Source organism: Chiloscyllium plagiosum, chromosome 31 (genome assembly GCF_004010195.1).
Source record: "Chiloscyllium plagiosum isolate BGI_BamShark_2017 chromosome 31, ASM401019v2, whole genome shotgun sequence".
NCBI lineage: Eukaryota > Metazoa > Chordata > Chondrichthyes > Orectolobiformes > Hemiscylliidae > Chiloscyllium > Chiloscyllium plagiosum.
In genome coordinates, this window is record NC_057740.1 from 32,145,346 (window position 1) to 32,172,014 (window position 26,669).

General features: G+C 37.4%; 1 protein-coding gene across 1 annotated transcript in view; it reads left to right on the forward strand.

Annotated features, from left to right (window-relative positions):
* Positions 1 to 24,419, forward strand: part of LOC122565383 (guanine nucleotide-binding protein G(q) subunit alpha) — a 112,564-nt gene extending 88,145 nt beyond the window's left edge. Inside the window, exons 4-7 of the mRNA XM_043721311.1 lie at positions 8,316 to 8,444; positions 10,802 to 10,931; positions 11,273 to 11,426; positions 16,855 to 24,419. Of these exons, the coding sequence (XP_043577246.1) occupies positions 8,316 to 8,444; positions 10,802 to 10,931; positions 11,273 to 11,426; positions 16,855 to 17,045 (604 nt within the window). The 3' untranslated portion in view covers positions 17,046 to 24,419. The remainder of the gene's footprint in view (positions 1 to 8,315; positions 8,445 to 10,801; positions 10,932 to 11,272; positions 11,427 to 16,854) is intronic.
* Positions 24,420 to 26,669: the final 2,250 nt, after the last annotated feature.

Consider the following 26,669-nt stretch of genomic DNA (forward strand, 5'->3'; position numbering starts at 1 on the left):
CCCTCCCACGCTGTGTGTGTGTGTCCCTCCCTCGCTGTGTGTGTGTGTGTCCCTCCCACCCCAGTCTGACCTATCACCCTCACCTTGACCTCTTTCCACCTATCACATTTCCGACGCCCCTCCCCCAAGTCCCTCCTCCCTACCTTTTATCTTAGCCTGCTGGACAAACTTTCCTCATTCCTGAAGAAGGGCTTATGCCCGAAACGTCGATTCTCCTGTTCCTTGGATGCTGCCTGACCTGCGCTTTTCCAGCAACACATTTTCAGCTCTGATCTCCAGCATCTGCAGACCTCACTTTCTCCCCAATACAGTGTAAGTGTTGTTTATTTTTGGCTTATAATCATAAGGACAATTGCATGAAATACCAAAGAGGTTTTACGAAATGTGCCTTGTTTTCAGCAATGCGTTTTTGGGTAAAAAGAAGGCAATATATTGCAAATTCTACTGAACTTGGGCTGCATCTATAGTATCAGTTGGTTTTATTAAATAATATAATCTACAGGTTCTACATAGACTGAAGTGTGATGGTACAAAAAAGAACTGAAAAATAGAGACTTGTTACATTTTGATATAGATCAATTTCCACCCTCAACAACAGCTGTCTGTCAAGTGCACTTCACAGAACTTGTAATCATTTCCTCAAGTTTGCTGCCGATCTTGAATTCCCAAACAATGCCTAGGTGAGATGACCTTTGTGTTGGGGTTCCCTTAAATGGCAGATCATTAATCCTATGCCATTACAGTTCAAATAGACAATAACAATTGAGTAAATTGTTCATACAATCGTGAAGAATGACGCTTGCTAAGTCACTTTATCAAGACAGTTGTAATACCTATCTTATATATTTTGGAAAAATAGGTTCTGGAGTACAGTATAAAGGAAAGAGATAATAAGGGAATACTGTGTGGAATCATCAAAATTGGTGTCAATCAGTATTTCAAGAGGATATTAAAAATGTATGGGCTTAGTTAAAGATATAGCATAAGACTCTTGCTTCCTCAATGTCAAATTACAGTCTTGAACTAGATATCCTACCTCCTGAACGGATAAAGTTTTGAATTCTGGTGAATTATTATTGGTAGTCCATTTAGAGATTTCAGATACTTGGATTTTCTTAACAATGTTCCAATTATTTCACAGATGAAGTATTTTCTGTGTCTGATTTTCATTCCACATAAAAAAATAAAGGGACAGCCACTCTACGAAAGATTGTGATAGCAACAGATTTGGCCAATAAAATGTGACGTGTCCAAAAGCATTGACTATCCAATTCTGTCCATTTATGAAATTTTCAACTTTTGCAGAGAACTTGGACCTGTTCATTGCTACTACAAGTGAAATAGACTTAAGAAATTAACATATTCGTATGTGCAAGAATAATCCAATCTGGCCAACTACAATCTCATCAGTCTACTCCCAATCATTAACCAAGTAATGAGATGTCAATTGGTGTTATTAAGCACAATTTATAGTATTTATTGACCAGAACAAATTGTTTAATATGGGTTCCACAAGACCTATCACCTTCTGATCTCGTTTGAAGCAAGTCTGCAATATGGACTAAAGAGCTTTACTCCAGAGATAAAGTGACAGAGGTTGCCTTTGATATCCAGTTAACATCTGACTAAGTATGGTATCCAAGAGCCTAAGCAGAACCTGTCATTAGGATTTGAGATCAGCAGAGAAGTTCCTTGCTGCTTGGAGCCAACCTTGGGACAAAGCAAGGTGGTTGTGGTTGGGGTTGGGGTTGGGGTTCAGTCGTAGTCCTCTGGTATGACTGTGGGAGTTATTCAGGGTGGTACCCAGAGGGTTGGTGAATCTATGGAATTTCCTGCCCAGTGAAGTAGTGGAGGTTTTGTCAGTAAATGCTTTGAAAACTAAGGTAATTTTTTGAACAGTAAAGGAATCAAGGGTTTTGGTGAAAGTGAGAATAAGTGAAGCTCAGGCCACGAAAAGATCAGCAATGATTTTATTGAATGATGGAGCAGGCTTGAACATCCAGATAGTGTATTCCTGGCCCTAGTTCTTATATTCTTATGTATCTTAGTTCAGGTATTTTTTGCTGTTTCATCAATGACCTGTCCTCCGTCATAGGTTAGAGTTAGGGATGCTTGTGAATGATTTTGCAATATTTAGGAGCATTTGTACCACTGTCTGTTGACCATCCAGAAGATACAAATCAGTAGAGTGATGTAATACTCTACACTTCCCTGGATGTGTGCTGCTCCAGCAATACCCAAATAGGCACCATCAGGACAAAGAAGGCAAAGTATGCCATTCACAAGAGGCACTGTAGTGACTCACCCAGGTACTGTGACCTGTACCACTTAAAACAAGAGCAGCAGATTCTTGGGAGTCCTGCCACCTGCAAGTGCCCTTCCAAGTGCCACATAATCATAACTTGGAACTATATCGCTGCTCTTTCACTGTTAATGGATCAAAATCCTGAAAGAATTCCCCCCCCCTTGTAACAGTGTTGTGGGTGTACTGCACTGTCAGTTCTACAACTGTTTGAGAAGGCATTTAATTCATATTTATTCATGAAATGTGAGTATTGCTGGTTGGGCCAGCATTGATTTCCAACATATAATTTCACTTGAGGTGGTGGTGGTGAATTGTTGCCTAAAACTGCTGCTGTGCATTTCTGTTGCTATTCCTACAGTGCTATTAGAAAAGGAGTTTCAGGATTGGCCTGAAGTAATGGCAATAAATTTCCAACTCAGAATGGCGAGTGACTTGTAGGGGAGCTTGCACTGGTGGCATTCCCATATATCTGTTGCCCATGACTTTCTGGATGGAATTGGCCCAAGGTTTGTTAGCTGCTAAGAGTTTTTAGATTAGATTAGATTACTTACAGTGTGGAAACAGGCCCTTCAGCCCAACAAGTCCACACCGACCCGCCGAAGCGTAACCCACCCATTCCCCTACATTTACCCCTGCACCTAACACTACGGGCAATTTAGCATGGCCAATTCACCTGACCTGCACATCTTTGGACTGTGGGAGGAAACCGGAGCACCTGGAGGAAACCCACGCAGACACTGGGAGAATGTGCAAACTCCACACAGTCAGTCGCCTGAGTCGGGAATTGAACCCGGGTCTCTGGCGCTGTGAGGCAGCAGTGCTAACCACTGTGCCACCGTGCCGCCCATTTTCCAGCACATGTTGTAGGTGGTACACACTGCTCCTACTGAGCATCACTGGAGGAAGTGGTAGATGTTGGTGATTATGATGTCAATTAAGTGGGCTGCCTTGTCCTGCTTCGGGTCAAGCTTTTTTTCAGATTAAATTAGATTACTTAGTGTGGAAACAGGCCCTTCAGCCCAACAAGTCCACACCGACCCTCCGAAGAGCAACCCACCCAGACCCATTCCCCTACATTTACCGCTTCACCTCTGGTCAATTGTCTGAGGCGGGAATTGAACCTGAGTCTCTGGCACTGTGAGGCAGCAGTGCTAACCACTGAGCCACCGTGCTGCCCATTTTCCACTGTGCCGCCCATTAAGTTTCTTGACTCTTAGAGCTATACTCATTCAGGTAAATGAGCCTGCCATGAAACTACTGATGTGTGCTTTGGGGAGTCAGGAGGTGATTTGCTCACTAGGATTCTAGCCTCCGGCCTGCTTTTTAGCCACAGTCTTTGTATAGTTAGTCCAGTTCAGTTTGTGATCCATGGTAACCCTAGTATGTTGCTAATGGGGCAAGTCAGGGATGCTAACACTATTGAATGCCAAAGACTGATGGTTAGATTCTCTCTTGGTAGAAGTGGTCACTGCTTGACGTTTGTGGAACACAAATGTTACTTGCCATGTGCCAGCCTAAGTCTGAATCATTGTCCAGGTCTTGATGCATTTGGATATGGTCTGCTTCAGTGTCTGAGCCTCGCAGCATGCATCTTGTTGGCTTTCTGTGAACTAATTGAGTTAAACATTGTTAAACAAGATTTATTTTGCAGAGGTGATCTGCTAAAATTGAATTGAACGTTAAATTTGTGCGAATCCAATCACTTATACGCTGTCCATTGGGCCCTTGGTAGTTGCCTTGTCATGTTGAATGCTTTGCTACTTTCTGATTAAATTTTAAGAAGTCTTCACTCCAATTTGAAAATCCATTTATTTTGGGAAGATAAAACTTTGCATATCTTTTGTAGCGCCCTCACTACAAGTGATGTCATTTTAATTATCTCAAAGAGCAGTGGAAACTGAACATTCTGAACTTGAAGGTAACTTATTATAAATGAGCTTAAAACTAGTTCACTCCAATTTCAGTAATTGTGGAAAAAAAGAATTCCTTGGTTCCTTTTGGTGCTTGTCCAGCTTGAAACTGCAGTTTTATGCGTTTAAATATAGACATTCAGTTTTGAAAACAAGCTAAAATTCAAATTGCTGTTAACAAACTTACTTCCTTACGCCACAGAGTTTTGTATTCCTGATTCATTTATTCAAATCTGATGCAAGAAAATGTCAATGCTTAAAATTCCAGCCTTTATTTCTGATTGAAGCTATCCTCTGTTATTATTTGGGTCCATTTTTTTTAAATTTAGATAATCTTACACTAAAAACGATCACCCTCTTAGCCTTGTAAAGTGGCATTACATCATACTTCACTTTCTATACTGCAGGACATGTCAAATTAATTCATGCTTCCAGTAGCATGCATATATTGTACACATGCAAACAAAATATTGCAGTAGGCCACATAATTTTATTTTTTTGCTTTTAACACGGAGCACTTCTAAGAGATGCTTTTTAATTCTTTACTTTCAAAACCAGTTTGAGATGGTGTTCAAAGTTGAAGCATTCAGTTTTTATCCCCTGACAGTAAGTAGAAATCGTAGTACAATTTTGATGTTCTCCATAGCAACTGTTCTGTCAATTCGTGTAACACAGAGGGTAAGATTGGCTTGTGCTGTCTTTATATCAAGCTATTGTTGCATCATACAGTGATAATGAAAGTTGATGTTGAAGTGGAAGAAAATTTGACTGGAAAACTTTTGTGAAATAGGGAAACCCTCATACTCAATTGAAAGTGGAAATAGAAGCAATTGGGCTGTGGTCTAAAATGAAGTGGAGTAGAGTACCTACTAAAGGAAGCTATCAGTGATGACTGAAGTACGAAACACTTAAAAGTTAGAGGGGGAAAGCAGCAAGATACATTTAAGAATACAATTGGTGGGATAGTGGTACTTTTCAATATGTAATGTAATGTGTATTTGCATCCTGAGGATGTTGATCAATTCATTGGCAATTTAAAATATCCAAGATTGTAGTCATACCATTTTGTTTGTTGAGAAGCTTCTTCTCATGCCCAATACTTTGTGTGATTTTAACTATAGGAAATGTTTAAAAAAAACTTAACTAGTTAGACTATACACAGAAGCATGGTTGAATTGGATGTAATGGAGGCTTTGTTCTGTTCAGTCTTGGTCTCTGTTGAGATATGCAATATGATATCACGATGCAACCTAGCTATTAATCCCATATGCTGCCCACCCCCATCTAAGTCACTAACATGAGCCCTAAGTCATAGCGATAGTTTGAGCAAACAGCCTAATTTTGTTGTTAACTCCTTTGGAAGGCTCAGATCAGTGTCTCCTTGCAGAAGGACGTATAAAACATGTTGTGGCATAGTCAGCTGTTGTCTTGATCATCTGAGTGGTGTGCCCAGTTTAAGTCCACCTTCTGATGTTTACCAGTACACGTTTTTCCGAAAATCCTCTGATCATTGTGAACAAAGACCATGGATTAATTGGCTCAAAACTTGGTCTTTTGAAATTTAGTTGCTGACACCCCTGTCTTGAGTGTAAGTCGTGGTGTGTCTGAATTAGTTGTGATCCTTTTATTCCCTCACTGGTTTGTTTTCCATTGTGGTAGCTCAGTGGTTAGCACTGCTCCCTCACAGCACCAGGGTCTTGAGTTTGATACCAACCTCAGGCGACTGTCTGTGTGGAATTGCATGTTCTCCATCTGTCTCCAATTGCCTTGTCTGAACAACTGATGGAATCTCAGACAGCAGACAGGTTGCAATACTTCTACAGTCAGGAAACTAGCCACCTATGTTGTCTGCTGGGAAGTAAGTTATTGTCTGCATGGGTTTTATCCGGGTGCCCTGGTTTCCTCCCATAGTCAAAGAAATGTGCAGGTTAGGTGGATTGGCCATGCTAAATTGTCCATGGTGCTCAGAGATGTGAAGGCAAGGTGAGTTAGCCAGGAGATCTGTGGGGTTACAGGGATAATATAGGATGGATACTTTTCAGAGGGTTGGTATGGACTTGATGGGCTGAATGGCCTGCTTCCACACTGTAGGGATTCATCTGGAGGCTCACCGATGTTATCCAGTATGGTGATGAAACATCTGAAAATGAGCCTTCAAGCTCAGCGAGCAAACATACATCCCGAACCTCAACCTGAGCTACAAATCTTCTCAAATTTCGCCAACGTCATTATTTTTCAAAAATATTTTGTCGTGTACACTGTGGCACCATGGGTGTTAATTTCCCACCCTGGAGGTGACATGTAAGCAAAACAATTGGGCAGATTAACCTTTGAGATTATTGCCATCTTACTAATTAAGTTCTGAGTGGGAAGGTCCATGAATGACTCCTAACTCCCCAAAAAAACCAATTAAGTGGTCAAGTAATACCTATCTAAGTGCCTTAACTTGCCAATAACCTACTTCCCAGCAGGCAACATAGGTAGCTAGTTTCCTGACTGCAGAAGTATTGCAACCTGTCTGCTGTCTGGGATTCCATCAGTTGTTCAGACAAGGCAATTGGAGACAGATGGAGAACAAGGATTTGTTCTCTGAAAGCCACCACTTAGCTATCTTTGCTCACTCTTCTTGCAACCCTCAGCTAGAAAGAAAAATATAAAGTACTTGCCTTGTTGTTGCTGAGCCCCCATTGAGCCCTCTAATTTGTCTGGAAACCTGAACACCGGTGTTGAGACCTGTGATGGGCTGAGAAGCTCGTCATTCGGCTCTTTAACTACTGTGCGCTAAACAGCTTGAGTTTGAGTGGTAGGGGTGGCATGTTCGTCATTGCCTTTCGCACTCACCTCAACTTTAAACAACATATTGGAAAATTCCACTGCATGTATAAATATCATGAGCAGATTCTGGGACCTTTGGATAGCAAGGACTGGGCACCATTCTAGTGCAAACTAATTAACTATTTACACCAGGTGCATAGACATGGCTGAATTGGACTTTAACCTTCTTCCATCACATTTGACATAATTTAACATCACTGATGATTGTTAAGCCCAAATACTACTAATAGTGATTCTGCAGATTTTGAAATTAACGAAATGTAACTTCAAGTACGTTTTTACAGTGTAAATTTCCTTTCAATATAAGGGTCTTCATGTCCTCAAAGGGAACCTCCACTATCCGCTAAAGGAAAAGGGCAACAGGTACATGAGAACAACAGCACTTCCAAATTCTGCTTTGTACATGTTCTGTTAACACTGGCGTGGACTGATTTTCTTTCATTGTCACTGGGTCAAAATCCTGAAATAAAAACATGTGCAGCACCTTCAATATTTGGACTGCAACAGGTGAAGGTGACCCCATCCCCACCACTTTCACTGTTAATGGGTAATATAGACTAATCTTGCCAGTGACAGCCATGTGTGGGATGAGATGTGGATGGTAATTTGATTAACCGAAAGGTAGGACATTTCAATTAATGAAGCTGATCATGCAAGAAAAATAAACCAATTTCTTGCCTATTTATTCTCATTCAGTTCTGTGATCACTTGGGTAAAGAAGGAAACTGCTGTGCTATTTGGCTGCTCTAAATGTTTTATCCAAGTTATAACTCCAACACCCCCTTTTTACTGTTGATTTGTCCCCACATAATTTTGTCCAGCATTAATTCACAATGGTTTCAGCAAAGGCTAATTTTCCATTGAGTTTTTTGTGTTACTGTCTCATTTTTCCAGAAATTTGTTTTGCAGATGATGAGCAAGAACATTTTAAACATACGTAAGATGTTTTCTTTTCTCTTTGAGCATTGTATTGTCAAAGTGACTGTCAACTGTTGTTAGATTATGTGGCTGCAGGTGAAATAAAATTTGTCGCTCGATTGTCCTGAGAGCATGCTCCTTGTATCACTAGATGTAGCTGTAAAATTCACTGAGATACAGAGGTCACCAAAGAAAAATATTCTGTCCACCCCTCTCCATCTCTCTTAGAAAATAAAATAACCCCTAAGGGATATTCATAACACACATTGGGAAGCTCATTCGCACGTTTATAGTTGGGTGTTTAATGCTATAATTTTTGTATTAATGTGTTTTTCCTTCATTTATAGCTATCTTAGCGATTTGGATCGTATATCGGATCCTGCCTATCTGCCCACTCAACAGGATGTCCTTAGAGTTCGAATCCCAACAACAGGGATAATTGAATACCCATTCGACTTGCAAAGCATCATCTTCAGGTAGAAGGTGGTTCCTGAAAATCCGTAACTGATTTTATCTGCTGCATTGCATTTTCGTGCATGCTCATTCTGGAAATGGATGTTTTTACTGAAATCTGTCTAATACTTTTTGAAACGAATTTGGTCCTTTCATTTTTAAAAGGAAACTAAAATATTGCTGTGAATTTATGCCTTATTCTTCTTTGTTTTTTGTAAGATGATTTATTTGGTGTAAAGCTGATTTGAACAAGTGAACTTAAGTAAAATTTAATAACAGTTCACATTTATACTAGATTGGAAATACTAAGAGAAGTCGTCTATGGATAAATAGGACGTTTCCATAGAAAATTAGGTCGTTCAGTTTACTGTAGTGTTATTTTAGTCTACCTCTACAAGGCATCATTTGTCAAACTGGTAAGCTGCCATGTCCTATACACCAGGGATTAAAGACACTCTGCCTAGAAGCTTTCTTTTCTTTATAAGAAAGCTAGTATTCAAATTTCCTTGTTCTTTGCCCTTAAAACTTTTGATGTGTTGATTTTCATTTATGTTCTGGTTTCTGAAAACTTTTATGTCAGGGTCATGAAAGTTTAACCTACCCTCTTGCACAATACGATTTGTGGTGAAAATGTGTGAGCAGCATTATTGTTTTGTAAAAATAGAATAAAATGGTCCTTCACCTAACCATAAATAGAGCTTGAAGAAATTTTTAAATTGCAGGGCCTGACCTTGTGCCAGGTTTTGTTTGTGGGCATATAACTTCTGCTGCTGTCCGGTATGTTCCATATATGAAGCACCAGCTGCTAAAAAGTTGAAAGAAAAATTGGTAATGAATTTCTCCTTTTGTTTGCCTTTTTAATGTAACAGATTCCAATGATTTATAATTAAATACTTGAGTTTCATTTCAGAAAAGTTGCAGGATCAGTGGAACTTTGTGCCATCTTTATTTTAGTATGAAGAAATTCCTGCCTACCATTGAATTCATGCATTCTTCATGGAATATGTCATTATGACTGAGATAAAATACCTCAAATATAACTATTTCTCTTTAATTATAGGAAATTGATTATCAATGCTATAATTTAGATTATTGCTGAAGAGATGAAAGAACATATTTGAGTCCCATTTAAGCATTTTATTTGGATACTGGCATGGTTAAAAAAATGGCTGTGCTGTTTGTTAGATTTGTGGGTTGGCATCTTAAACCATCTCAAAATGTTAGACCTCTCAGATATTTTTGTTCTTTTCATGTTACTTCCAGTTAGATGTTGCACAATGAATAAACAGTTTAATGTGACTGTTAAAACCATTTCAAACTTGTTACTTTTAAGTATTTTATATACATTAACTGCTTGGATTAAAAGTTTGATTTTACATTTTGCGGTCTGTGTTAATGTTCGCAGTAATTAAATTCAAATAAATGTTTAACTGTGGTGTTAACGTAATTCCTTTCACAAAGTCTATGCCTTTGTACCTGCTCTGCATTGGTAATTGAAAAGTACCATTTTGACTGCATCTGCTGCTAGCACCTTCTTATATTAATCTGAATGCTTACAATTTCTTGCTTATTTGGAGTTAATAATTTTGAGTGATTTGTGAGAAATTATTGTAGTATGAGGTAGAGAGCAGATGTGAAGCAACTGATTGCCTTAGCTGGTTTTCTTAGTCAGAAGGAAAAAGAAAGGGTTATTCCTATTGCTGTTAGTAAAAGTAAAAGCTACCATTTTGGAGTATTTGCAAATGTTATTTGGGATTACTGCTCTATCCTGAGAGTTCTTTTTTGCCTTACCTAAATAAGAACCATCATTTTAAGAACTGTTTTATTTCCTTTCCCTGCTTTTAAATCTTTTATCTATGGCAGCATACTTTTGACTCCTCAACCACTGGAAATGCCTTACTACATCTAGCTTGTCTCATCCTTTTCATGATATTATACACTTTCCTGTCACACAATCATCTGCATTTTACAAATAAAAATAAGAACCAGTCATTCAAGTCAGTTTTCATAATCGTGTTTTCTCTTACTAAGCATTTTCAATGTGTATTTTCAAAAGACTTAGTATTTTTTCCTTGTTATTTGGAGCTCTGCGCTGCAGACAGTACTCTGACTTAGTAAGAATTAAAATAGATGTATAATATTTTGTTTTAGATAAAGGCATTATAAATCAGTGGCGATTTTTTTTTAACTTTATCAAGTGATCTTTTTGGAAAGCTCGTCGTAGAAATATTGTGTAAAATCCTTTTTTAAAAAAAAACTCATCGATCACTTTATACTGAGTGAATGCATAATTCTTTATATTTAATGTATTGTAGGATATTGGTTGATAATTTAATACTGTATGTACTCTTAAATATTACTTTGATTATGTCTTTTTTAGAATGGTGGATGTTGGAGGCCAGAGGTCGGAAAGAAGAAAATGGATTCATTGCTTTGAAAACGTGACATCCATCATGTTTTTAGTGGCACTTAGTGAATACGACCAGGTTCTTGTAGAATCTGATAATGAGGTACATCTGTTTTTCACGACAGTCTTCAAGCCGGTGTTGCATTAGATGCTAAAATGTGAAGTGAAAACTGCTTTAATAGATTGAAAATATTGTATGTTAAAAGTGAAAATATGGCAAAATAGTTTTTGTGGTCTGGTACCCATAAATTTTAGACCCTTTTTGAATATTTAAATGTAAGGAAACTAATTTCTGGTGGTGGTGATATACTAAATACTACATAAGCTTTGAATCATTCTTGTTACTTAAAATCTTTATGAAAATTTATGAATGGAAGTTTACAATAAACTCATCAGAACAACATTTGGTGTAGTTTTCAACAGTTATTGTAACCATATTTCCAGAATCGAATGGAGGAGAGCAAAGCACTATTTAGGACGATAATCACATATCCCTGGTTTCAAAACTCCTCAGTCATTCTCTTCTTAAATAAGAAGGATCTCTTGGAAGAAAAGATTATGTACTCCCATTTGGTTGACTACTTCCCTGAGTTTGATGGTGAGTAGTGTTTCCTGTATGTGAATTTCCTTCAGAGATTTTTGAGAAGTTGGAGGAGAGAAAAATAGCATTGATCTTTCGCAAGAAATGGCATAATCAGACTTTTAAAGCCGAGGTGTTTTGCTGCTTGTATGATGACTACAGAGTGATAATGTAATTTTGTATATTCAGACAACGAGGAATCAAAGGTATAGAAATATCAATGTAAGGATATTAAAAATGCTAGTTTTAGATCTGCCTTAGTTTTGCATTCTTTGTGCGGCATGTTTCAACTGCAAATTTTCTATTAATAATTAATTTAAAGTTTGATTAGGCCAAACTTTGGCAATTGTCCTGAGAACTGAACCACAATATGACTCATCTATTTTTGTTCCATTCAAACAAGTGCAGTGTGTGCATGTCCATTCTGCCTGAAATGATAGAGACTTGTGTATTAATATATGTAGCTTGCAGTATTTGCATGTGCTCTGTAGAGTAAGTCTGACTGGCAATTTGAACTCTTTGCGCACACAGGATTATATATAAGAAATATACAGTTGCAGAATCACTTCCAATCTGTAACACTTTGCAGTAAGTTTCATAAACATGGATTGTTTGGGTGGGTTGATTGTTGCAAATAGCCAAAGGGATGTGCTATTTGATAAAATATATCAGTCTTTGGGACACATGCTCTACAAACTTAGAATTGCACTGTTACTGAGTTTGAACTCATCTAGTCCGAGCACGGTAGCTGTTATCCACTATCCACTGAAGATGGTGAATCTTAGAAAACGTGCTTAGCTGAACTGAGGTGCGCATACTGCAGGATTCCAGATTACTTGACTGATTTTCTGATGCAGCTTAAATGTTGACAGTACTGCCAAGGCCTCATGGTCAACTCAGATATCCATGACAATGGGACTAGAATGGGAGAGAGGGAAGCATAGTTGTGATGTCGCTGTATGTCTGATGTCAGGCTGATGTCTGGTTTGAAAACTACCTAGGCAGATGGTAACATTTTAGTTCAATTAAAAATCTGGAATAAAATACAAGTACAATAGCAACATTTAAACTCCTGTCAATTGTCTTAAAAACCATTTGGTTCACTTGTGTTCTTGGGGTGGATAGGAGAGGAAGGAAGAGAGAATCTGCCAGCTTTACCCGGTTTGGTCACCATGTAACTCCAGATTCTTAGCAGTATGGTTGAGAATGAACTGTCCTCTACTCAATAAATGCTCACTTGACCAGCAATGCCCCAATGAATCTGTTTTTTTTAAAATGTCATCCTTAACAGGCATGACTATATCAATACAATCTTTATGACTGGTCCAAATTTGTATCCATTTTACCTATTGCTTAGCATGAGTAGATAGTCTTGCTTAAAGGAAAAGGTTTGCTGGACTTGTGTAAGAGTAGTGAGCTTATTTATGACTGGTTCTGTGCAACATGAACTGGCCATATGGCTCGGTGAATTGCTATAACCAGTTTTCCACGTATGTAGTGAAAAGTTCCTTCATACTTGCCAAGAGGTATACAAGACATTCATTGATAACATTGCACTGTTCATGTGCACATCTAACATTGTTAGCCTATTCTCAGTGTGTCACTCTAGAAAGCCATAGACATTTGTACACAGCACCGTGCCATGGTGATCCAAGCCAGCTGCCATTGAGAATCTTTGAACTTGTGCAACTCTCAGTTCAGTTTTACCAGTGCAAGGTATGTCAACTAGATGGTGTTGCCATGGATCCCAGCACAAACACCTTTGACACCCATGAGAAAATTGTCTTCAAATCTCCTACCTCTTCCATGTTTTTAATAGATTTGCTATGTTTGAATATAGTGCTGCATTTAAGAATTTCCTTCATGTTTTAATGGGTTCCATCTTGTATATTCAAACTCATCTTTGAAACGGAGCTGTCAAATCAGCTCCATTTCCTTGATGTCCTAGTTAAGAAATTAGCCAGGAAGTTCTCAATACATAGGCAAATGATCCAATCATAGTGGCCATTATCTCACAGCATGGTTTTGATTCGCTATATATTACCACAGAACTAACAGCGAACAAATGGCTCAGGTCCAATTTACAAGGTTCCTAATAAAGCCAATGTTATAGCACACTAAACTGTAGGAATCTCAACATCAGTTAAGGTAAGTTTGCGGTAGACAATAGCAAAGAACTTCTTGGCTAATTTCTTAACTATTGTCTACCACAAACTTACCTTAACTGGTGTTGAGATTCCTACAGTTCAGTGTGCTATAACATTGGCTTTATTAGGAACCTTGTAAATTGGACCTGAGCCATTTGTTCGCTGTTAGTTCTGTGGTAATATATCGCGAATCAAAACCATGCTGTGAGATAATGGCCACTATGATTGGATCATTTGTCTATGTATTGCACAGAATTATGAATAGGCCTAAAACTGTCACTTTTGTTCCTGAAAAGTGCAGTCTATCTCAAGATACCCTGAAAGGTAAGGTATTTTGAATGTTTGAGCAACAGTTCCTACCATAATAACATGAGTGATGTTAGCCATTAATGAATGCTACTGTCAAGCCAGCAAGGAATTATGCCTAGTAATGAGTATTTTCAGTGCTGGTGTGATCCCTGATACCTATGCCATGCTTTCTAAAGACAGACATATCATATCAGATAGTAAATCTGCTGTCTGGGGCAAGCAAAGTGTTGATTGTACCAAAACCAGCCCCATCATGGAAACAGTCTCACCATTGTTCAATAATAGATATCAGTCTACAATTGGACATCATTTGTTCCATAATCCTGAGTAGAGTCATAGAGATGTATAGCACAGAAACAGACCCTTCGGTCTAACTGGTCCACGCCGAGCAGATATCCTAACCTAATCTAGTCCTTTTGGCCAGGACTTGGCCCATATCCCACTAAACCCTTCCTATTCATATAACCATCCAGATGTTTTTTAAATGCTATAATTGTACTAGTCTCCACCACTTTGGCAGTTCATTCCATACGCAGACCACCCTCTGTGTGAAAAAGTTGTTCCTTAGGTCCCTTTTAAATCTTTCCCTTCTCACCAAAAACCTATGCGCTATAGTTCTGGACTCACCCATCCCAGGGAAAAGACCTATCCATGCCCCTTACAATTTTATAAACCTGGATGTAGATTTGCTTGCTGAGCTGGAAGGTTTGTTTTCAGACGTTTCATCACCATGCTAAGTAATATCAGTGAGCCTCCAGATGAAACGCTTGTGACATGACCTGCTTTCTATTTGTGCTTTCTTGGATTGGTGACTCCATTTCCTGTGGTGATGTCATTTCCTGTTATTTTTCTCGAGGTGATAATTGGGATCAATGTGGATCAATTGGGATCAATTGGGATCAACAGTCAATGTGTCTGTTGATAGAATTCCAGTTGGATCTGACTTCACCACAGGAAATTACATCCCCAACCCAAGCCGTGCCACCAGCGCTTCATCCAGAGGCTCACTGCCGATGTTTCCTAGAATGGTGACAAAATGTCTGAAAGCAAACCTTCCCACTCAGCGGCCAAACTACATCCAGAACCTCAACCTGAGCTACAAATCTTCTTAAAACTCGCTAACGTTTTACAAACCTCGAAAAGGTCACCACTCAGCCTTCAATTCTCCAGGGAAAACAGCCACAGCCTATTCAGCCCTTCGCTATTGCTCAAATCCTCCAACCCTAGCAACATCCTTGTAAACCTTTCTGAACACTTTCAAGTTTCACACCATCCTCTGATAGGAAGGAGACCAGAATTGCACGCAATATTCCAAAAGTGGCCTAACCAATGTCCTGTACAGCCGTAACATGACCTCCCAACTCCTGTACTTAATGCTCTGACCAATAAAGGAAACCATACCAAATGGCGCCTTCACTGTCCTATCTACCTGCGACTGTACTTTCAAGGAACGATGAACCTGCACTCCAAGGTCTCGTAGTTCAGCAACACTCGTTAGAACCTTACCATTAAGTGTATAAGTCCTGCTCAGACTTGCTTTCCCAAAATGCAGCACCTCCCATTTATCTAAATTAAACTCCATCGCCACTCCTCAACCTATTGGCCCATCTGATGGAGATCTCGTACTCTGAGGTAGCTTTCTTGGCTGTCCACCACACCTCCAATTTTGGTGTCATCTGCAAACTGACTAACTATACCTCCTATGCTCACATCCAAATCATTTATATAAATGACACAAAACAGTGGACCCAAAACCAATCCCTTATGGCACACCGCTGGTCACAGGCCTCCAGTTTGAAAGGCAGTCCTTTTCTGTATAAATCCAGTTCTGTATCCAAGTGGCTAGTTCTCCCTGTATTCCATGAGGTCTAACATTGTTAACCAGTCTACCATGAGGAACCTTGTCGAATGCCTTACTGAAGTCCGTATAGATTGCATCGACTGCTCTGCCCTCATCAATTCTCTTTGTTACTACTTCAAAAAATCAGTCAAGTTTGTGAGACATGATTTCCCATGCACAAAGCCATGGGAATTCTTGCCTTTCTGAATTGATGTAAATCCTGTCCCTCAGGACACCAGTCTACAGTTTCCTGACTTTTCCTTACTGCCTTTCTTAAACAGTGGCGCCACATTAGCCAACCTCCATTCATCCGCCACCTCACCTGTGACTATCATTGACACAAATATCTCAGCCAGGGGTCCAGCAATCACTTCCCTAACTTCCCACAGAGTTCTCAGATACACCTGATCAGGTTCTGGGGATTTATCCACTTTTAGGCTTTTCAAGACATCCAGCACCACCACCTCTGTAATATGAGCATTTTTCAAGGTGTCACCATCTATTTCCCCACACTACATGAAGCATTATGCTGAAAACCAATTTTAGACTGTCAGTTTTGTTTCCTTAAATGTACTGGAAGCTCCATATACAGACTGTTCTTCGCAGACAGGAAAAAAGCACATGCAGGCACTGCACCTGTTCCAATGCAAGAGGATAGGTGACTGCCATTTTCTGCTTCATTGCACAAGACAATGTCTCAACCAATCAGAATCTACTTGCCAACAGCAAAGATGATTTGTTTCCAACTGGATATTTTTTGACAACGTGACTTTTGGGCCAGGAGGCAAACTGCTCTGCTGGCATTGTCAAACATGCATGTTATGATGCTGTGTGTACCAATGCTGTTTTTACGTCTTCACTAGTTAATTTGCACATGCATGGAATGCAAGGTCTGAATGTGGAGTTTATCGGAAGAAAAGCTGCATATTACAAAATAAGTGGGAATTTAGGCTCAGCGTCCCAAAATTTGAACTGCAACATTGTAAAGCAGTAGTTTAGTTGAGATGACATTGCTATGCATTATTAAGAAACTATTGGTTGCTTATCAGGCATTACAATGTTAGGTAATATTTTAGAACAGTACTACCTTATTTTCTTGAACTTATGAACAAAGAGGAAAGAAAATTGCCATTTTGTCTATGTTTTATAGGTCCACAGAGAGATGCGCAGGCTGCACGAGAATTCATTCTGAAGATGTTTGTTGACCTGAATCCTGATAGTGACAAAATCATCTACTCTCACTTCACATGTGCCACAGATACAGAGAACATCCGTTTCGTCTTTGCAGCTGTCAAAGATACAATTCTGCAGCTGAATCTAAAGGAGTACAATTTGGTCTGACCAGACCAGAGAAAAGGAGAAAAGAAAATTTAAACCATAATGACCGCAATTGTTATGATCTGTGAAGTTTGCAAACTGCTAATTGTCATCCTGGATTCTTGTCTGTGTGTGTCCACAGAGTTGTAGCTTCTTCTAAAACAAGAAAATGGTTTTATTCAATGCAGGATCGGGGAGGGGCAGGGAGACACCTTTTTAATGTGCATCTTTTTGGGTGCCAATCTACATTTCCATATTTTCAAATATCACTTAATAACTAGCTGTATAACAGATAGTTGGCTTGAGCTACAATCTCTCTAATGCTTGTTCAAATGAAGAATAGCAGGTGTTATTCCACTTGCAAAATCAAAATGCAATGCCATCCCCTCCCCTCTGCTCTTTCAGTTTTGCTGGCCTTCTGCTCCTTCTGCTGTCTGATCACAGATTTGCTCTGTGATGCACAGTGGTGATGTTTCAGGGCTCTGTCTGACAGAAACCAAGCCATCACTTGCATAATTGATGTACTGTTTCTGGTTTATTTGTTTTTTTTTCTGATCAATGAGAACGTATTGATACTGTGATTTATTTTTTGATTTTTTTTAAAAATAAATTATTGATGTTATACATATAGTTTGCTACTTGCTGTATTTCAGCCATGGACTACAAAGATGGGAGCTCACTAAGCATTAGCAGGTTGAGCAAATATCATGGAAACTGGGAGGGGGGTGGAATTGGCTTAAGTACTTAGAAACCTGAGATGTGGAAATAATGATTACTTGGCAAACAAATGAAGCCAAATCTAGTATAAAGAAATAAGTGTATTTATCTAATTTATGGACCAGTATACTTAGGCTTGATTTCAGATTAGAATGTTTCTGTATGAGTTGGTTTACAGATGCTCAGCTGTTGCCAAACTTTGATTTTTTTTTTAACTGCTGTACACTACAGTGGCAAGTTGTGGAGTCTTTTTTAGGGTGACTTGCTAAACAGAAGTTGAAAGTTTATGCTTTTTTTCAGATGAGGGGTTTTAACCTTGAAAGTGTTTAATAGCAAGTTAGTTTTAATGTGGTCAGGTACTTTTACAGATTTTTTTTTTAAAACATAGGTATGATATCAGGCCTGTTTGAAAAGAAGACCTCTGTGTTTTATAGGAATGCAGGTGGCAAGAAAGTTGCACTACACAGCTCTTAATTTGTGTGATTTCTCTGTACAAAAGTGAAAGAATGGCTTTTATACATGCTGCACAGTGCCATAAATATATTGTACCTTAAGTTGAGAAGGTTTGACCTCGCCAAACAAATATCAGGACTACTTTGTAATGTTAAAAGTTGTAGGCAGCCTTTCTGGTACAATTGCTACATCCCACACTCGTGGTTTAAATACTGTGGTTTGGTAGAGATGGCATCTATAGAAAAAACTGATCTGTGCTTTTCTTTTTCTTTTAATGTAGTTGGAGATGCATGTTTATCTTGCATTCAAATCATCATGCTGCCACCTATTCAGTATACTTGGTGTATAAACCTTAATGATGCCTTTTCGTTGTACCTACTGACTTCACCAGCAGGGGTGCCCTGTCATTTGCTCCAGGCATTTGGCTACAAAAAGGGCTTCATATCCAAAATTATCATAATTGATTTAGTACTAAATAGTTTTTAATCACACTAAAACAACTGGGATATGTTAGAGATTAGGATGAGTTTGAGCATCAACTGTTGAAAGTTGCAGCACTTTGCTGTTTGACTATAATCTAAAATGCTTTTTCAAGTATCAATGCTTAAAAATATAATCTTAGCTAATTGATTTCTGTTTTATTTTATAATAATGGAATTCCAGACTAATGATTCAGAACTAAATAAATCTCAAACTGTAGACATTATTTCAAATGTGGTTGAAATTGTGATTTTGTCAGCTGTGAATTTGATATAATGAAATGTAATGGTGAGAGAGTTATTTGGTTTCAAAATGTTGTCAAAATGTTGTATTCATATTGCATGGAAGAGCAGATAAGTGTTAAAGGTTTTGATTGGCAGATCTGTGTGAAAACAGGTGGTAGCAAGAACATGTCATTCCAGCCCTTAATATTAATTCATTTATTAAAATATGATTAGTACTTGACTGTTAAATCAAGTAATACAACTGTTTATATTACTGATTTTTATTTTTGGTGAGTATTATGATTTTGCATTCGCCATAATGCAGTCACTAAGCTCAGTGCCCTTTTTGAAAAGGATCTTCTAAAATTAAACGTATGCCATATCAGAGCAGATGCATATAAGAGTATAAATGTGGCACCATTTAACTTGTAAGATCTTGTGGGCCTACCCACAGAAAATCTAAGGAATTTGGAAATGCCAAAGCAACATTTATAGAGCTTTTTGAAAAAGTTTCCAGAGTTTTTGCATGTGGGAATAATGCCTGCCATAAACATTTGATTTCATTTAAAACACCTAACTGTCAGGGAGGACTGATGTTAGAGAATTTATTGTTTTTGCTAAGTTTTATATGTCTCTGGTCTACTTAGACTGCTGCGAAAACAGCCAAATATTGTGTACACTACATACCATTGCTAAACACTCCAATATCCTGCAAAACTATTCTGTAAAAACTAAATGCCATTGTTTTAATAAACCAGTATGGTAACATGGCATTAGGTTTCCTTACTCTTAAGTTTACATGAAAGGTCTTGGAAGTTTTGACAGGACTAGACTGTGTGAACACCTAATTTTGCCCAATTAAAATGATCTTAAAATGAAAATGTGGAAATTGTCTGGGGAGAGATAAGATAGTGTTTATCTTTGTTGAATTTTATGGCAATGAAGTAAAGCAGAGGAGTGCCTTACCTAATCCCAAAATGATTTTTTTTGCCAGTAATAGACACCCTGAAGTTTTATTCTATAGGGCTAGAACAAAGATTGTTACTCCCCTTATATTTAAATTTAATAACAATTCAAAAAATCACATTTAACTATAAGATATTTGTGCAATTCAAGAGTGAAATCAAAACATAATGAAATTTTAATTAACCAAGGGATGTGGGTATGTTTAATAGCGATCTTTGGAAAACTAGGTTTGCTCAATAAAATTTCAAAATTGATAAAATATTGTTATCCTGACTGCAAGCAATCTAAATGTCTAAAATCTAACAGACCGTAAAGGTTTTACTTGTCAGCATGCAATAGATTGTTTCAGCTAAACATACCACATAATGGAATATGCATGCTTATAATTGAGGATACATTTTAGATATTTGCCCTCATGCTACCGATGTCCACATTTCTAGAGTTGACTTTTGCAGAATTTAATGCAGCAGGAGCTTATTTTCCCCACCGTGCTTTTTAAAATGGTAGCAATCCTTTCATCCATTCAGATGTAATGAATTAATTAAAAATGAGTATCATCTTGTGTACAATGTGTATACATGTTTTGTTTGAATGCTATTGAACAAATTGAAATTTGCGGTGGATAATATTGTTTCAGATTACTGTTGCAGACTTTCAGCGGTCACATTATGTTCTAATATTTTCAATATCTAGCAATTCTATAATTTATTTCAAATTAACTATTTGTTTCAGTGAAAGCAAAATTCTGAGGCTGAATTTGTGAGCATATAGTTTTGTTTTTTTTCTCAAAGGGTAGAAAAAATATTCTTGAATAATCCTAAACAATCTTCTCTGGGTTGTTGGTGAACTTTTAGCTGAAAATAGCTGACCAACATCTTCCCAAGTCCCTTAGAAAGGAAAAACTGACTTTTTTTTTAAAAAGAGGTTTATTTGCAGTAGTTGTGGATTTGATAGTTTCAGAACATTTAGCTTTTGAATAAGTTTCCCACCTCCAGTCAGGATTAGTCAGTTGAAGTCAGCATATATATGTCACAGTTGGAATTAAAATCTAATATTTTCAAATGTAAGCAAAGCATTAATTTTCACTCTTAATATTTGACAAATAAGTGTAACTTGTTTTATCTTTAAAGCCAGCCAACCTGTGTAAATAATATTTTGATTCACTTTATACCTATTGTCATCTAGAGTTTCCAAGGAAAAATTCCTTTCACTTTGGATGCAAGAGTTTTAAGAATAAACGCAAGTTTTAAACTAACTGGGTGATCCATACTTGGCCTGGGTTCAGTGCAGTTTTAATATTGTTGTTATGCATAACTTGCAAGCATGTTGTTGAGAACATGGGCCCATAGTCAGAAAAGATTACATAGAATGCATAGTGTTGGGATTCCAATTTACACTTTTTGCACATTTACTTTTGTGAATATGGGTCCCTGTATAAGGAAAAATAATTTAACAAATTGAGGGTGATAGGTAGTTTTAATTTTTAGCCAGATTTGCAAAAAATGTATAAAATGTATGTAGCATATGCTTGCATAATATAGGAAACTAAATGGGAAATGTCTCTTTTGTATTGTATTTAAACCAGGGGACCAAGCTTCTGTCAGAAAACCTATTTTAATTTGTTTTATTTGAGAACAAGAAAACATTTGATTTTTAAAAATATACTGGCATATTAGTAATTGCATTATTGTAGTAATCTTCCTGGCTATCTGTTCTACAGTATTGAAAACTGTCTAGGCTATTTTTCCACATCACTTTCACTATCGCAAGCTTCTGCTTTTGCCACTGTTCTGTGAATATTTAGAGAAATTGGGGATTGAGTAGCTATGTTAACTGAATGTACCATGGTTCTTTACTGCTTGCTTATTTCTTAGCTTAGGGATTCTGTGACATAGTGGTAATATCTGTGCCTCTGAGCCAGAAGGCTTGTGTTCGAGTCATACCTGCTCCAGAGGTGTACAGTCACATCCCTGAACAAGTTAATCAGAAATGTCTAGATTGTGATGGACGGAGTATTTTGTTTAAATATGAAACAATGCTCGTGTACAGGTAGGCAAATGTTAGAGGATTGGGATTATTTCTGTAATATGTGAAAACCTTTATTACAAGCTAAAATCAATTAAATGTTTATGTTCCTTAATTCGAGTATGCAGTTTGTTGAACTAACTACTTTTTTAAAAGCACAAAATGGTGCAACTTAAAACCTATTTTACAATTATTTGGGCTAAGATTTTTAAAAATCTTAATTTTTTTTTGTTACCTTGTCAATTGCCAAATAATCATTTTTATAAAGTGGATTAATAATTGCTGAAAAAATTCATTTGTTTTGCAGTTTTCAATTACTAATCAATCTCGCTTCCCTCACCTCCGCTTTGGCTGTTCCATGAGGAACAACAAATTCATGTCAACAGCATAAGTCAGTTACCATGTTTAATTCATGTGCGTGAAGTTGTCCTTACACCTTGTAATTTACAGATGAATGTTTTGCTGTGAACTAGATTGTAATGTTTATAGTATAACATTTGTTATGTTGAAAGGTATCTACTAATGAAGTGCCAAATGGCCTTTTGCAAAAGGAGTTACTAACTTTCGATCAGAGTACAAAGCATTGCATTTGAGTGTTGGAACATTGGCCTGTACCTGGAATTTTTCAATTTTATTATGACATGAAGAGTTCCCAAATGAAGGTGGTGGAATTCGCCCATTAGAAAGAGTGAAATAAATAAATAATCTGATTGACTTGTATGTAACTTGTGTCTCAAAATGGAATATTTTTGTGCAATCTTGGAATACGTATGAAGCCCACAGTCCTGCATGGAAAAGATATATGTAAAAAAGGGGAGAAATTTAAAGTTCCTGGCAAGAATGGAGGAATGAGTATTTATTTAGTTTGTGCTCCTAGTTTACCAACTGGTGTCTTTCCATTTAATTTTATTTGTGGTAGCCTTATTTTCCAGACTCTTCTTTACATTCCTGTTCTCTCTTTATTGGATTTAGCCTTTGCTTCTGCTTATTAGAATTAGGTTTATTGTCATGTGCTTAAGTACACTGATGTTACAGCATTAATTATTAGGGGCCTGGCTATGCTCATTTTCACAGGGACATTTAAGATTGATCTTGCATTAGAAATTCCATATTGTTGAATGTAGGTTTTATATTTGTATTACGAATGATAGGATATCATGTTTTTTCCTTGCAATGTTAAAAAGGGAGCAGCACTAAATGTGAATGTGGCAACATTCCGCAATGTTTGAAGACTATAAAGAGAGAGTTTAAATGTAAAAGAGCAAGTCGGACTGAGGCTGTAGAGTGTGGTGGTGTTAGTGGGCGCAACTATTATAAACATAGCATTTGAGGAAGCAAAACATATGGATGAACTTAACTGACAAGTTTAGTAATAAGATGTGAATTTGAATGTTTTTGTGCTATGATGATAAAAAGCAAACAATTGCGTATCATTTTTAGTTAGCCTTTGGGAAAGGAGTTGGTGGGAGAAAATACTCAATACATCATCTCTGGCCATTTTTAATGGAGAAAGTGGTATCTATAGCTCCTGCAGAGCCACAAAATAACTACTTTGTCTTAAGTTTCCAAATTGCATTGCTGAATAGACGTTTTGTAAGCAACAAAATGGGGTGACAGGAGAATTTAAATCTTTCTTTGCAGCTTATTGCCTAGACAGCAAGTAACACTAATGGGCATCATCGTCAACAGAGATATATGCAGGAAGGGAGATTATGGAAACAAAAATCTGACAAGACTTTGCCTAAACGCAGTGAATCATAGAAGCGTCCTTGCTATATTTAAGGTACTAAAAACTAAATGTGGAAAAATAAGCCTGTTCAGTTATTTGGGAATAATGCATTTTGAGCTGAAAAGTTGTCATGGGCTTCAGTAAGGTTGTATATAGAATGAATATTAGACCTCTGTAAATGTCCTGGCTTCATGCAAAGTAAATGTTCTGTCATAGACCTGGGTTGTTAACATTTTAGTATTCATTTGGTGGAATCTTCAAACTTCATCTTTTGTTGTGTATTTTTATGCTTGTAACTTTTTGAAGAAAATTGAAGCATGGCAGCCATCAGCAGTGGTGTATTGAACTAAAATATGTATTACTGATCTTTCACAGATTTTTTTTAAGTAAACCAAATGTAAATTATGTAGAATAATGAATTAAAGTGTGCCAAGTCCCTTCTTTGTAGTGCCAGACTCTCTACAAGTGCCAATGTGGTGGAAATTTAGGTTGGACTTGTATATTAAGTCCTGTTAAAAGGAAACTTTAAACTATTTAAGAGCTATATCTGCTGTTTTTAAATTGTGTCATTTTAATGCATGTATTGTTGTTTTGGAGGGGCCTAGTTTTTGAAGTAAAACAAATCTTGTACAATAATTACCTGAGAAGGGTCTTACTGGTTATTAATACAGTATTTTTCGGCCATAATTTTGTAATAGTTTAATTTGACCTCTGTTGCTTGACCCTCATGGAAACATGGACTTGATTTTCATATCCTTCTCCTGAAATTCTCTGTTTGAAATTGGAATAAATTTTGTTCCTATATCGCTTGCAATTTGTCATTATTTTACTGCACAATTACATAGAATGTTAGACGCCAATACTTGCTGATAGAGAAGAAAAAGATTTCACATTTCAAATATCTCAAAATGCTATGAAGTGTGGTGACTGCTTTTATGGACACAAGATTGTGGATACTTATTTATTTCCTATTACAATCATTATCTTATTGGCAACTTTATCCTATTAAACTTGTCCTTAATATGCAAAGGAAAATGTTTGTAGACATTGATTATTTTGAATGACACCCCCCAGCGATTTTTGTTTTGTGGAACATTTTGCCCGTTCTCATTAAAACATTTCATCTTGCTGTTCTGAAATCTCTTTTCCCTCTTCTATTTCTAAATGTTTTGTCTCCATTTACTTAGTTTTATTTAGTAAACGATATCTGTTTGAAGGAGTGTGGAGCTCTTCTGCGTATAAAATTAAATTGTACATTTGAGCTTTACAGCCTGTGATATACATACAATTTTTTTAAACAAAGCATTTTAATTGGGAAGTTATTGATGTCATTAACTTTGACCGTATTTTGTAAACATCTGCTATTCTGCATTGAGTGTTCGGACTTGTTTAAAGATTTAGCAAGTCTGCCTGACTCCCTGCTTTTAATCAGGTTCACAGGTTCTCTGCTACGGTGCTTCTGTCAGTCATATTACATGTTCTGAATTTTTTGGTGCAGCATTTCACAACATCCTCTTGATTTCCAAAAAAAAAAGTGATAAATCTTTAGATGTCAATTTTTATCAGTTGCTCATAGCTTGGTCATACAATTGATCTTAATGTGAAATACCAAAGATGAAATTGGGAATATGGATAGACTTGTACTTCTGTGCTTGATATTTTGTTGCCAAGCGACTTTGTTGCCCTTAAAGTGAAGTTCATGTGAGTAGATATTATGCACCAGACCAGACCACTCAAATATTATGTTAAGAAGGTAGCCAAGACCCAAACTACTACTAATTTTGAAGGTAAATGTGAAGTACTGTGTTCCAGATGCAATTTGATTGGTCAAACTACTCCTCATTAAGCAATTTACTAAAACATGATAATTAGCATACAACAAAAGAAAGAGGAACTTGGAAAGTTTAACAGAATAATAGATTATGTTGTGACAAAATAGTAACTATTCCGATATTATAACATCCTTTATACCCACCCTTGGCAGAATATAAATTCTGAAAACACAACTGTTTCACATGCAACTCCAGCAACCCAAGTGGAACAGCATCCAGAGAAAACGGAGGGTAGTAAACTGGAGAGGTTCACTGCCTTCCACCCCTGCTGAGATCCCAGCAACAACTGCTGCAAAAACTTAAGACTCTGGTTCTGTGGGGGTATGACCACACATTCTGGTTGCTTCTATTGTTACAAGTTTTTAATAAAAAAAACAAGACCCCTCAAGCTGTTTACTGGCTTTCCACCTGAACAGCTCAGAACCTGAATTGAATTGAATTTGTCACGTGTACCGAGGCACAGTGAAAAGCTTTGTCTTGCGAGCAATGCAGGCAGATCAGAGTTTAAGTATCATCGACAAGTAAATAATAGGTAAACAGTGACAAAAACACAAACACAGGTGTAGGTGAATGTTAAGAGTTTGAGAGTCCATTCAGTAATTCTAACAACAGTAGGGTAGAAACTGTTTAGAAACCGACTGATGTGTGTGTTCAGGTTTCTGTACCTTTTCCCCGATGGTAGAGGTTAAAAAAAAACCATTGCAGGATGGGATTGATCTTTGAGAATGCTGGTGGCCTTGACAGCGGGCCTGGTAGTTGGCCTTTTTGATTCTGTGCTGAGTTCATCACACTCTGTAACCGTCTCCAATCTTAAATGGTACAGTTACCGTACCAGGTAATGATACATCCAGACAGATTGCTCTCGATGGTGCACCAATAAAAGTTGGCAAGGATATTCTGTCTTAAAACCTCTCTTTTAAGAACAAGGACGAAATAACCTCTTAAAACCCCAGCACTATCACAATATGTACATACAAATTTGAGAAAGAGTGGATCACTTGGTCCATCAGCCCTGCTCCATCATCCAATAAGATCATGACTGTAATCTTTCAGCCCCTTGTTTGTCATAGTCCTTTTTTTTTCCTAATGACACACTGTTGTCTGTAAAGTTAGTCATCCTTCAATGGTTGATCAAAATAGCTTTTCTTGTATTAAACTTTTAAGCTTTCTTGGTTTTTTGCGCTTTTTTCGCATGAGGGGCAGATGGATATGTTCTGGATGT